Below are 13838 nucleotides of genomic sequence, written 5' to 3'. Positions count from 1 at the left end.
AAAATTTTTTTTTTATATTTAGATGTATAAATATTGGTGAGTTTGAATGTGAAATTATTTTTACTGACTACTGCAATCAGGAAACTTATGGTGTTTTTGTTTTTTATAATTTAAATTTTTTATCATTTTACCAAATTAAAACAGTTTAAGTGATGTTGCAAAAATTAAACTATGGAAAAATGACGGAGAAACAAGATTTGACAAAATTGTTCTCCAACAAACTCAAAATCCCACACATTGCCATCTTTGAAACGATATTATATATACATTATATTAATATATTCTATTTCTGCTCCACATTAAATTTATATATGTTCATTAAATTGCCCAGCAATATGAATTTACTTTCATATATTAACATTGTATATACAGAATAAAATACTGTCACTTTAGCAATACATACCTCATATACTAACATGACTCAATGATTTGAGGTTGTGAATTTTTAGTAATTATACGAGACGTCAATACTGTTCTTTCCGTTTTGCAGTCACCCAAAGACATACAAAGCCTTGGTTTCGGTAAAAACAATAGTTTCAATAAATTGTGGGTGTGAATTTTTAGCATTTCTACGAGGCGTCATTACTGTTTGTTCTGTTTTGCAGTCACCCAAAGACATACACAACTTTGGTTTCGTTAAGAACAATAGCTTCCTGTTCGGCGTTAATAACTTGCAAAGTTGTGAATCCCTTGTGACTCCTAATCCAAAAAATGGCTATTGTGCCAAAATGCCGAACGGTCGTCCTTAAAGTGCTGTATTGGGCTGTTGCGACGATGGTGTTGAGATGTGATGTCGATATTGGACTGATCATGTTTCCCGGTGGCATAGATGGCGGGGCCGGTGCAATTACTGGGAGCTTGATCAAGCCACATAAGGCGGTGGAGTTTAGTGTGTTTTAAAAGTAATGCGATAACGTCAGTCTCCGTACCGACACTGTGGCTTAGTACCGGTCTAGTGTCGAGCTGCTTTAGAGTTTTAGTTTATCCAAACTGGTTTGTTCGAACACTCGACCCAAGCTGTCCGACCAACATAGCGTATTCTGGAATAAACTACAAGAAAATGCGAATTCATGCTCTAGTGACCAGATTCCGCGTAAGACATATTGTTGAAGCGTTTATTAACGATAGTTTGTTTTCGTATGTGTTGGATTCGAAATGACCAAGTTGTGCCGTCACGTCGTGCCGCGGACGAATATAACTGGTATTAAAGTCAAATGTTAACTTTTTGGGAATTAGAACTCAATTCATCCAATTCAAAAAAAATAATATAAACATATTGAAATATTCAGAAAACAAATTATATTTGTAAGATTTTATATGTTGTTAAAACGGGAGCATGGATACAGAGGTTTTCGTGGCCTATATTTGGCAAATTAAACTTTACACTTTATAATACTGCATTTTCATTACCTAGTCGCGTAATCGGTCCATTTTTGCAAAAAATAATTTCATTAAAAAAGTATTCTCTCGAAAGTGTGAGAAATGAAATGGGTTATTTTGAAACAATGAACGATCCTAAAAGTTGTGACAAAGCATGAAAAGATTATGTAAGCGACGTATAAAGTTATTGCCTAATAGCTTTCTCGGGAAATATCGTTTCCTCAATAGAATTCACTAAAGCAATGTCGTCTTGCAGTTAGTTCAATGCGTCATTCCTTATTCAGAACTCGATGTATTTTCAATATGGAAGAAAACAACATAATAATAAAATATGTTCCTACATTATTTTCAAGCAAACCTCTAGCATAAAGGCATAGATGACGAGAGGGAGTTAGTCTCGCGCAACTCACCTCAAACCTCGTCTAGCTGGTAAGAAGTACTTGTCTTAGATCACAATAATTCGAATTTCTTAAGTGTGAGAAAAAAAAATGTTAAGTTAACATATTTGTTTGAGACGTTACGTTTTGTAATTAACGTATTCTGATTTGTTATCGAACCTGTCGAGGATCTGTGTGATACAGTGTATTGTGGGTGTGTTGAGATTAGATCTCAATTGCTTTTGGGGGGATGATGCTATAGGTACATACTAATGAAAGACAGAGGAAAGCAATTTCCACTTGGTTATATTATTTGGTTTTCATAACATCCACTCGTGACAACGATGCTAAGCATAATCACAATGCAGTGTTTGCTTAACGAATATACTGGCAATACTTCCTTATGAATTTGTGCTATTACATCAGGTATAACTGATGCATGAACACACAATCCATTGCGATTTAGGAACGGTTATTGGAAGTTAATGTTTCCGTGCGTTTGCAACTCTTTTGTTAGTATGGTGGGAAGTGGTAGACTGACTCAGTGAACCATCTCAGTTTAACATCCATACGTGACAATTTACGTTCACTTTTCCTGATTGTATGTAGAGCGGGTTTCGAGAAATGTTGGTACGGTAATATTAGTAGCAGTTTGTAGGAGTGGAATTATTTCAAATTGTGAATGAAGAAACTTACGCATAAGTTATGTAGTTATTATCACTGTATCAAAGTATTCTCGTGAAAAAGTGTTCCAATGCTTTCGCTTCATAGCAGGTACAGCCACTTCTGCTGCTTGTAATTTACCACAAGAAAGACTCATGGATATTGCCACAATGTCGAAATATATTAATAACCAGTTCAGTCTTAAGCGAACAACGATCTATGATCAACTAAAATCTGAATATAAGAGAAGGGACGAATTTATGTAGCTGGGCATACTGGTGAAAAGGTCGATCTTCTACGTCACAAAGGTTCAAATCAGTCGACGTGATTCGCCGTTATTCATAATATTGCTTCAACAATAGGAACTGTGATGTTTTTCACGTCCATTTACTTGAGTTGCTTGATTTATATTTCAATAAATTATAATTTTATTTATTTAAGTGGCATTTATTAATTTTATTTTTTCATTGCAGTTATGATAATTGAAACCCGAAACGACCTGATCAAAAAGAAATAAAATTAGGTTGTAATATTTAAGTTGACGACAAATGTCAAAAACTGTGTCTTTCGAATAATAAAGATGAATCTTACAATTTTGGTGATATTGTTTTCGATCCTTATCACCAGTGTTTCAGCTCAAGGTAGTCAAATTTTATGAATAAAAATTTTTGGTCATATCTCGATGAAAACCTTTTGTTTATGAATAGGTTGCATTCTCACGGACAAATACAAAGTTTCCTTGTAATAAATTAAAAAATCTCAGCTTTTAAAGTATTGTATACTTATTCAATCTATCATTCCAATTTTATCTTTTGTCAAATTTTATGTTAATAAATGAGAATTGTTATTTATTCAATTGTTCAAATTTGAAACTGAATACAATTCCAGATACCGTTGTGTTTTAGATCCCTGGAAGAAAGAATGTGTTGATGGGTTTGAACTGCTTTTCTTCAAACAACGTAAAACTTACAACGAGGCAATATCTTCCTGTAAAGGATTAAGAGGTTACTTGGCTAAAGTTGATAATGAGAGAATAACGAGAGTCATTAATTCGTCATTCCCGTGAGTTAAGAATAATTTTATTTTTGATATCTTGGTGTTATTTACTATGGTAGTTACTCAATGTATTGAATGAAACTTTAGCACTAAATAGGTGGAATTGATTATCTCACTGTTGTTTGTACCATCTCAATGTAGATTAAACACTTATTATATACGTGAGTTGAAATAGGATATTGTTTGTACAATGATGTACGAGATTTATTTTACTTTTAGAAAGCATATAGTAGTACTGCAATAATCCCAACTATGTACTTCTTTATTTTTACATAATATCTTATATCCAATCCCAGCCTGATGTATCCAGAAATCGTTTTAGTTTTAACATTTACATAGCGATTTATTTTCCTTGGGTGTGTTGCACTGAAGCTAGTATTTTATCCTGAATAGGATAAAATCACAAATCAATTTCCATGGCTCATAAGTTTATAAATTTGAATAAATTGAAGCAAAAACTGTTCTTTACGCAATGGGTTTTTCAGTAATTAGTTTTTGGACAAATCAATTCAAGTTTGCAAATCACATGTAAACACCTGAACCAACTGTTTTTATTTATTTATTGCGGACTTCCCGGCATAATCAACGCTTTTTAATACTACTTTGCTTCAACAAATAAAGGCTATTTAGGTATCTTAGCGCGTCCGTGGTCTATTTCAGCTCTTCTTCCAGTCGTTTTCTTAATTTGTAATCGATGTTTTCGGTAATTTCTTTAAAAAGAAAAGATAAGGTTTTTATATTCTTAGCATACAAGATACTGTTAACACTTTTTACATTGGAGGAAATTACATAGCTAAAAAAAAAGATTGAAAATGGCAGGATGGTACTCATGTGATCATGAGGGGAGAAGTGGGATATCAAAACTGGTTTGTTTTTCAATTTTATTTATAAAAGTTGCAAAAGAATTTAATAAACAATATATTTTCTGCGTGAAATAGTTTTCAGAACTTGTATACCACGCGGTATTCATATTATCAATATTATAGTGAAGAGAAATACCACGGCATAACTCCAATAATGATATTTATTATCCGTCGTAGTCAAATTCCTTTTATCCGAGGTGAATTCCTGACAAACCTCACTAGATACCTGTTAGGGGCAATTGAATAAATTATGCCAAGCAAAAACTTAGTCTAATTTCATATGTAGTTTATCAATACTTCCTCTGTTCGGAAAATATTTAGGAGCTATATCAGCGTAACAACTTGTCACTAACTATTTCTTAAATTAAATGCTTAGAGCCTGCATAATTTTTAGAATATTTTATTCGGCTTCTAAATTTATCAGGAAATCGAATCAACCAAACAATGTTGGCAATGAAGATTGTTTGGTAGTTGGAAGACAAACGTATGAGTGGGTTGATACATCTTGTGATGGAAACTTCTACTACATTTGCCAGAAAGGTAATATTTATTGATTTTTCTCCATTCGCTGATGACATTCCTTAACATAGATGGCTTTGGTTTGAGAATGGACTTATATAAATCGTCCTCATAATCACCTTTACATGGGTTTTCTAGCTATGCAATAAATTAGTCTAATATTCTACAAGTGGTCAGCATATGCAAGCTTGCTCAATCGGAGATAATGGGAACGTAACAAGTTGCATAGATTCTATCTAAAGAAACAATAGAGCAAAACTCAAATAAATGCACACGAGGTTCAAACATAATATTTTAAAAACAATTCCACAAAAATCATACGATATTATGAAGGAAGCTTGAACTGTGCAAAAGCTATAGTACCCAGAACACTACAGTAACTACCGCACTGTCCCAGCAAAACTCAAATATATCAACTTCCTAACCAATAAGCTAGCACTTAAAATTAATGATCGTAAATTAAATATGAATTGAAATAGATTGTCAAATTAGGAATATACAATTGGAACTGATCAATACATATCACATGTACAAGTATACGATACAAGTATTGTTTTTCGGTGCCACTGAATGCTCATAATAGAATTATTGGGCTTCAATCACTTAATTCAAATTGTGTTACAAACAGAGTTGCGCTAACTACTTTCAATGTTCAGTGTTTCTGCTTGCATGAACCAAAGTAATCAACCTAGTTTTTTCTTATTCTAAACCAATTTGTGTTATTTACAGCTTCAAATTTCACACATTCTGCTTCAGTATTTCCAGGCCCGTTCGTTAGAATACAAACCATCAACGTAAACCAGAAAAGGTGTTCTGCAACAAACTGCAGCGCTGCAATACAAATTGAATGGCGCAAAGCATCTAACAAAGTATCAACCGAAAATACAAGTAGAGTTTATCAAACGATACAAAATGGATCAGCAACATTAAATCTTCAAAACGCAAATATTGCAGATGCGGGATCCTATAGTTGTCGTTATCAAATTGGCCAAACCTGGAAAGCTACGACTGAATCATATGGAGGTGAATAAAAATAACGATCTCTGCTTGATTTTGTAATCTCTGTCAGCTAATCTAACTTTATTTACTTTGTCAGTGGATGGAAATCCCACAATCCATCAAATATCCAATAACGTCTGCAATTCTAACTTGATCATCTCATGGCAACCACATTTAAATGCTGTTGGATTGCCACACAAGTATGTTCATCTTTATGAATAATTTGATATATCCACAAGATTTAGTTATGTGCCATCTTTTACACGGAACAGGCCTATAGACAAATCTGATTGAATACTCGCTTTGACAACAATGTTATAAAGTCATTTGAGAAAACGGCTAAAGCTGCTCGATTTACATTGTTAAATTTACTAAAGGTATTACTAAAAGTCAAAACGTAAATCTGTCATGCTGGTCACGACCCAATTCCATTACGCATATTGCTACCCGTTGTTACTTGCATTAATGCCAGCGTAAACTAACATCTGTTTTACAGGATAGAAGTAAGTCCGACCTCAGGCGGATCAACAAGATGGGTGGATTTACCAACATCTGAAAAACAGTCAACAACAATAATCAGTTTGTCGCCAACCACAGCCTATACAATCAAAGTAAGCAATAACGATTTATTATATTGTTCACATCGATTGTTCCGCACTTATTTTATGCGAATATTTGTGGACGAAGGTCTCTCTTTTCAAGATCGCCTTTACCTGTAAGGCTAAATTAGTTTTCTGCCCCATTTATACTTTCGTTATTAAAATGCCTATATAAATAACTTTTGTCAGATTACTGCATGTGCAACAAAAGATAACTGTCCAACCAAATATTCTACTTTCCGAAACGCAACAACAGGGGGAGCAATGTTATCTGCAGAATCGTCGTCTATTATACAATACAAAAATACACAAACTTGCGTCATCTCTTGGATCTTATCTAACAAGACAGAGACTGGTGATTCATATACTGTGGTAAGCAATATTTTTATTTTGACTCAAATTATTCGAAACACACAGCTTTGGTTGAATATATGTCAATTGAATTTAGAATCCCAACGTGTATCATGAAGTCCACATTAAGTCGTGAAGTTTGACTGTTTATACTTACGATCGTAGATCTGTTTTGGTCCGCTCATATAAATTGCACATTGGTTTTTTGTTTAATAGTAATTTATATCCAATTCCTATTCCACTCAGCTGGAAGGTTTTACGTTATCTTCAACATCCTTATTTGGTATCAATTTTCAGAGCATTTTTAGTGACTTTCGGATGTAATTACTTATCTCATGATTAATAGGAACTGAATCTAACTTCAACCCTGGCTTCCTCACGAGATTCAAACTTGAAGACAGACATGAAACTTATAAACGTGACGTCATCATCTGTGTATTCGTTTCAACCAGAATCAAATCGTAACTATTCCGCTTCAATCAAAATATTCAGTTGTGCTGGATTTGGTCAAATTTTATCTGTTACTGGCAGTTGTCTTGGAAAACCTAGAGGTATATTCAGAATTCAATGTTTGTGTATTCAATTTTGTAATCACTAATCTACTCAACAACTCTGATTAACCCAAGATATGCGAAGTTGCGTAAGTCATTGCGTTCTAAATATGTATCAATTTTCAAATTGAAACGATAATTAGACACGTTTGCAGAACGCTGTTTGCAGCAAAAATGTGAATCCTGAAGAAAAAATCAAGAATATCGTAATGCCTTTGACTAAACACTGTCTTGTATTTTAGCTCCCACAAAGGTTTTTCCGCCTGATAGTTTTGAAGATAACCTAGTTAGCAGCGTATGTGGATTCAAAAAACTCGGAATACAAGCACCAGATGAGACTAATGGCCTTGTCAGGTAAGCTAAATGCAACAGAGTAGAAAATAATATATCGACAATAAAGGTAGTACATTCATCTTCCTATTAGCCTGAAAAAAAAATCAATTGTGCCTGTTCATATATCGTATTAGGTATATTATTCCTCTCCTGTACCAATATAATCACTCGGCTTAAAAGACACGAAAGTTCTGATTAATTTTGATTAGTATCATTTTTCAATATGAACTTTATTCTTCAACAAAACAAGATGTCGGTACAATTTCTGTTATTGTATAATCTATAATCTATTAATTTACAGTTGCATATTCGTACTTGTACGCACAAATTTGAAGGAACACGACGCGGCCTTCTCCTTGACTGACATGATAAATATTAACAACACAGAGAGCGGTGATAAGTACATTGCTAAAGCAATACCTGTTTCAAGGTTGTAAATAGTTTTTATTTATAGAAAATTATATTACGTGATTATTTAATTAAGCGTTTTAGTTAAACATGATTTGTAAACTTTGCCTGAAATATGTAACATAAGAAAATGATTGAAAGTTTATTGGCGATATTAAGATTAACTAATCGAATAAAAGATTTATTCGCAATCGGTACCAGGGCAATGTAGGTATTACGTAATATATCAGGACAACGGCGATATTTCGGTATAAATTTATAAGATTTTTGACGTTGATTTTTTCTAAAAACTATAACGAAACGCATTGTACTACGAATACTTTACTCCAATACTTTTGGGCTATTGTATGGGCATACAACGCACATGCAAGAAGATACATTGATACTGCATATGTTCGTACCACCATAGATGTATTTTGAAAAGTTTCAAGGTGTAAATACCTGTATGCGTCGTTGCAACGCGGTTTTTCTATTGTCTCGAGCAGCAGCGATATTTCCTGCATAACATATCATATTCTATTCTACATTGAATAAAATATTTTAGCATGAACGATAAGCGAATGAATATTACACTCGGTGATGAATCAATGACAACATGTGACGTAATAAATACCGGAAAAGCAGGGATACAAAATGAAGAAAGTTCTGGAAAAGAAATTTTATTCACAGGAAGGAACAAAAAATTAGATAAAAAGATGTTCAGGTATTCTATATATATCTTAGAGTTATATAGATCATCATAGACTTTTAATTTTTTAATTGAAAGTTTTGGTATTAATATAATGCTATTTCAAAACCGACAGACAGTAAAGATATATGTTAACGTCAAATTAGATTGATTTACTTATTTAATGGTGCTATCAAATCAAATATAATATATACCTATTTCATTTGAGAAATTTATTTTCGCAATGCATAATATAACTTATTTTACTTCAGTGTCTCGATAGTTTATTCCACGCCCTCTGGTGACCAAATAAATTTCAGTCAAAGCCCCTCTATAACGTTGAAACAAGGTGAACAAGAAACTACTGCTAAGAACGATACCGGTAAGAATAACAAATATTCAGATTTGGTTAATTCAAAGCCAGATTATGAAAAAAATTAGCAAATTTCAAACAACACAAGATAACAAGCAAATAGTTTTGAGAATTAAAAGAAGAATAAAGTGTTCTTTTATTGTGAACGTTATATACTATCTTTGTAATTCTAGAGATGATGTTGCTAATTTTAATAAAACTATAATCTCAAAACCTTTAAATATCAACGGGAAATCAGAGTAACGTATTTGTTTTAGAAAAAGAAGCGTTCGAGTTCAACATCATCAGTTTTGTGATTGGTTTTCTCATTCCTTTCGTCTTCTTGGTCGTCTCTGTCTGGATCATATACAAATCGAAGAAAAAAATAAAGAATTTGAAGGAAAAGGCAGAAGTAAAAGAACATAATTACGAAACTATAGAAGAAAAAGGTAGTGAGAAATAATCAGAACTGATGTATAAAATATTATTCCCATAAAATCAAATTCGAAGTGTCATTCAAAGTGTATAAACACAACAGCATACGGTCACAATAAAAGTTGTAACTCCACTTCAATGATAAACCCATGCCATCAATGTTGATGGGATAGAAAACGTTTATCAATCAATACAGGTTCTAATAGTGGGGCAATACAATTTGAATATCTCGAGTTTATACAAAATTGGAATGCCACCGCAAATAAAAAGTGAATAAAATTGAAGCCCTACTAGGAGTCACGCCCATTAAATTACTAAAAATTTGAAAGAGCTAGGTCTGTGAACATACCTTCTATGAAGTGATGGAAAAAAACTGAGATATTTTATTTAAAAAATTATTATTTTAACACACTGTCTACCACAGGTTCACTTAGATCTGATTTCTAACAAGATAAGTATTTTAAATCGATTTTTGTTTGTTCTGTGGTTGCTAATTACATTCTTTAAATTAATTAGCAACTCCTCCCAACAATCCAGCTTCACAACCATCATATTCAAATGTCTTGCAAGAAACTGCCGGTTACGAACAAGTTCTGCCTGCGACAACTAAGCAAACACAAGTGGAATCAGCTTACGAACAACCATCATCATCAAATGTCCTGCAAGAAACTGCCGGTTACGAACAAGCTCTGCCTGCGACAACTAAGCAAACACAAGTGGAATCAGCTTACGAACAACCATCATCATCAAATGTCCTGCAAGAAACTGCCGGTTACGAACAAGCTCTGCCTGCGACAACTAAGCAAACACAAGTGGAAACAGCTTACGAATCTTACAACGCCTGATGAATTTCAGCTAAGCAGTAACTATCAGCAAATTACAAAATGTAAAAAATTCAAAATAGTTGTTTATTGACAAAACACTAGGTATACTTGTTACATACAATGTCGTTATTATTGAAGTAGTCAGTCAAGTTGGTGTCGATCGACTTCTCTATCTCATAGCCGGGACAGAGCAATCATCAGTATCGATTCACTTTTTCACCCAGAGTGTAATCAGCTCTGTAGGTCATGTCGCAAACATATATATTCCAGCATGCATTCTTGTAAACGACTTGTAGTTCCGGTTAAGTCTGTGTATTATAATACAGCAATAAAAATCAAAAACCTCACTTGAGAAGTTCACTCATTTTGTCTTGCTCGTTATAATTTCCATGCTCGACAACTAATACGCATATACTATAAAATAGGAAAGTTTTATAGTGTCATTTTCAAAGAATGAAAGAATTCTTCTTGTTGACTAAAAATAGAAGAGAAAAATGAAAGATTGCTTCTTATGACTAAAAATAGTCCGTTATTTTTATAGCAATTGGATGTTATGTATGAAATGCAGCCATTTCATCGGACATGGGATTACCCCTGGTACGTGATGCGCCTGTCTGTAATTTTGCAAATCGTCACCAGTTGAGTCTAGAGATTTTTATTTACCAGGTCCTGCAAATGCATCAAGCTAGAACCATGTGGTGTTTAATTCTATTGTTTTATGCATTTTCACTTGACATTTTTGTTTCGCATTTTAATTAATTGGAGTATCGCTGACTCGATGATGATCTATCAGACCTTCTTAAGTTTCTAAATTTTTATTGTATTTTCTCAGAAAAGGAAATTTTGACTTTAAAGAGTGTTTCACATTACTGCGACATTTTGTTTACTTTGTTAATTTTTCTTTATTGGTATTTGTAAATATTGCTGCTTTATTTGTACAGACCTATTATTATAATCTTATTAAGACGAGCAAAAGTTAATATCATTTGAACATCCAGCAACGATACCTCTAATTTCTAGTGAAGAACAATAATGTGCTTGGAAATACTTGTGACTGAGACATATATATACGTTAAGCAGTTGAAAAGATCGCAAATGCAGATTTGAGTTTGTTACCTATTCCAAATTTTTAGGAAATTGGCCATGTGTAATTAAATAAGGGTAGAAACTTTGATATTGCAAACTTTTCTCACGAACTTACTCAGAGAAGTTTATATAAAAATTAAGTCTCGATATATAAAAAGTCTCCCCTATTCAAATGGATAAATGTTGGTGCGTTTAAATGTGAAAATATTTTTACTGTCCACTGCAAACAGGAAACATGAGACGTTCACAAGCATTTCGCTATTTATAAGTTACACCGAATGAAAACTATTTTGAGGGATATAGCAAAATTTGAACAATGAGCAGGGTCGTGTAAAACTTTCCTGTGCTGTATATGTGATCTTTCAAATCTTTGTAAATATACGTGGAAAAGGAAAAATGACAGATAAATAATATTTGACAAAGTCGTTTCACAACAATCTTAAATATATCACACATTATCATCTATGAAACTAACATATATTTTATTTCTGCTTTGCATTAAATTTATATTTGTTCGTTATATTGCTCAACAATATGTTTTTAGTATCTAATATTAATCTAGTATATACAAATAAAAAAACAGTTGGTTTGGCATTGCATGTCTTATGTGCAAAAGTGACTCAATGAATTGTGTGTGTGAATTTTTAAATCATTTTACGAAGTGGGACTGATGGTCGTACCGTTTCGACAGGCAGTCACCCAAAGACATACAAAATATTATGGTTTCTTGCGGAACAATGATTTCCTGTTCGACGCAAATAACTAGCAAAGTTGTGAATCGTTCACGTTGCTTCACCTAGTAAGTAGCAGGCGTTATGGAGCAATATTTGCGCGTGGAGTCCTAATCCAAAATATGACAATTATGCCAACATGTGAAACTTCCATTCTTAAAGTGCTGTTTTGGACTTTTGTGAAGACGGTGCCGAGATTTGATGCTGATATTAACTGAGTTGTTTTTTCCTTCTGTGGCATAAATGGTGAGGTCGGTCATAATTCTGGTAGCTCAATCGATTCACATAGGGCGGTGGAGTAGTTGTGTTTTGAATGTAATGCGAAAACGGCGGATCTAATAATGACAGTCTCCGTACCCGCATCGGGGCTTAGCACCTGTTTACTGTCGAGATTCAGTTTCATCAAACTAGTTTGTTTGCACACTCGACACAATACTGCCTACCAGGCGTCAGACCGCGGTTTGCCATAGGTTTGGGTTATTATCATCCGGCTCGTGGTCTTTTTGTAAAAAATCCTACATTTCGCTGGGTGGTTCACACAACTTCTTTTCTCCCTTTACTATCATTCTTATGGACCGATTATCTTAGTAGCAATTTCTACACTAAGAGTGGACTTGAATATGAAAATAAAAAACGTTTCACTTTCGCCAAGCACCAGATCCAAAGACGTTCGCTGAGCACAGGATTGGCGGATATGCGGAACAACCACAAGATGGCAACTTTTGGTGACGTCATAGCACACAAAATACAAATCCCATTGAGCTCACAGAAATATATGGATTAAATGAAAGAAATTTCAAGGCAATTGTTCCAGTAGTTGAAGAGAAAGGCGATTTTTTCATAACGATACGAAGGAGAATACTAGGAACAACAACAACAAAACGATTCATAGGTCCACTACGTATCCAACAAGAACAACCCGGTAGTGTTATGACATTATAACACAGCGCGCAGCAGACCACGATGTACATCGGCGTCATAATAGATTGAGGTTATCCTCGTGCGCGATTTTATGGCTACTCTGTAAAATGAAGTTTCGAGATAGGAGTCCTGAATAGAACTCAACTCAGATCACGAGCTCGTTTTTGAGTATATCAAAGTCTACCAAGCAAATAATAGATAACAACGGATAGATTACAGTTGACACAAATCTTCTTATTGTATGTGAAAGATACAAAAGATGAACAAAATACCACGGTAGTTAAATGGATAGATGGATAGATATCCCCAACAAATCATACACTTTATATATATATATATATATAAAATACAATAAATTTTGTTCTACAGCAGGATTCTTACACAATGAGAAATATGAAGAACTGTATAAGATTTGAATCAATAAATCCATATTCAGTAGATTGGAATGGCGTTTACCAATCAATTAGCTTTAGTGAATGGGGCCTGATCATTATCAGTGTTATTAAATTGAACAGTGGGCCGGTAAGTTTTTTTTTAATTTTTGACATTTCTAAAAATCGGTGAAAACTACCGATATGCTTTGGTACATTTGCGGTGTCAGCCAACCCAACTTAGACTCTTTATACGTCTGAAACTGAAAATACCGTGAATGCGATATAAATGAGAACACACAAGTATACACACACACACACAAACACACATGTATACAGGGTGTATCAAAAG

At 33.7% G+C, this 13838-nt stretch overlaps 1 protein-coding gene and 1 long non-coding RNA gene across 3 annotated transcripts in view; both read left to right on the top strand.

Moving 5' to 3' along the window:
• LOC120335095 (uncharacterized) overlaps positions 1 to 12046 on the top strand; it is a 30426-nt gene extending 18380 nt beyond the window's left edge. The window contains exons 4-15 of one of the 2 annotated variants that reach the window (XM_078112696.1): positions 4764 to 4879; positions 5615 to 5881; positions 5955 to 6057; positions 6354 to 6468; positions 6646 to 6828; positions 7154 to 7358; positions 7601 to 7712; positions 7993 to 8121; positions 8644 to 8802; positions 9039 to 9148; positions 9397 to 9567; positions 10070 to 12046. In XM_078112696.1, the coding sequence (XP_077968822.1) occupies positions 4764 to 4879; positions 5615 to 5881; positions 5955 to 6057; positions 6354 to 6468; positions 6646 to 6828; positions 7154 to 7358; positions 7601 to 7712; positions 7993 to 8121; positions 8644 to 8802; positions 9039 to 9148; positions 9397 to 9567; positions 10070 to 10398 (1999 nt within the window). In that variant the 3' untranslated portion in view covers positions 10399 to 12046. The remainder of the gene's footprint in view (positions 1 to 4763; positions 4880 to 5614; positions 5882 to 5954; positions 6058 to 6353; positions 6469 to 6645; positions 6829 to 7153; positions 7359 to 7600; positions 7713 to 7992; positions 8122 to 8643; positions 8803 to 9038; positions 9149 to 9396; positions 9568 to 10069) is intronic. The other variant, XM_078112705.1, reaches the window with a different exon arrangement.
• On the top strand, positions 2910 to 4401 carry LOC144422858 (uncharacterized). Its single transcript, XR_013475405.1, has 3 exons — positions 2910 to 3061; positions 3326 to 3482; positions 4223 to 4401. It is a non-coding gene; the product is annotated as an uncharacterized LOC144422858 (long non-coding RNA).
• Positions 12047 to 13838: the final 1792 nt, after the last annotated feature.

The sequence above is a fragment of the Styela clava genome, chromosome 1 (genome assembly GCF_964204865.1).
Source record: "Styela clava chromosome 1, kaStyClav1.hap1.2, whole genome shotgun sequence".
NCBI lineage: Eukaryota > Metazoa > Chordata > Ascidiacea > Stolidobranchia > Styelidae > Styela > Styela clava.
The sequence above is the reverse complement of the archived record's forward strand: the minus strand, read 5'-3'. Positions and strand labels throughout refer to the sequence as shown.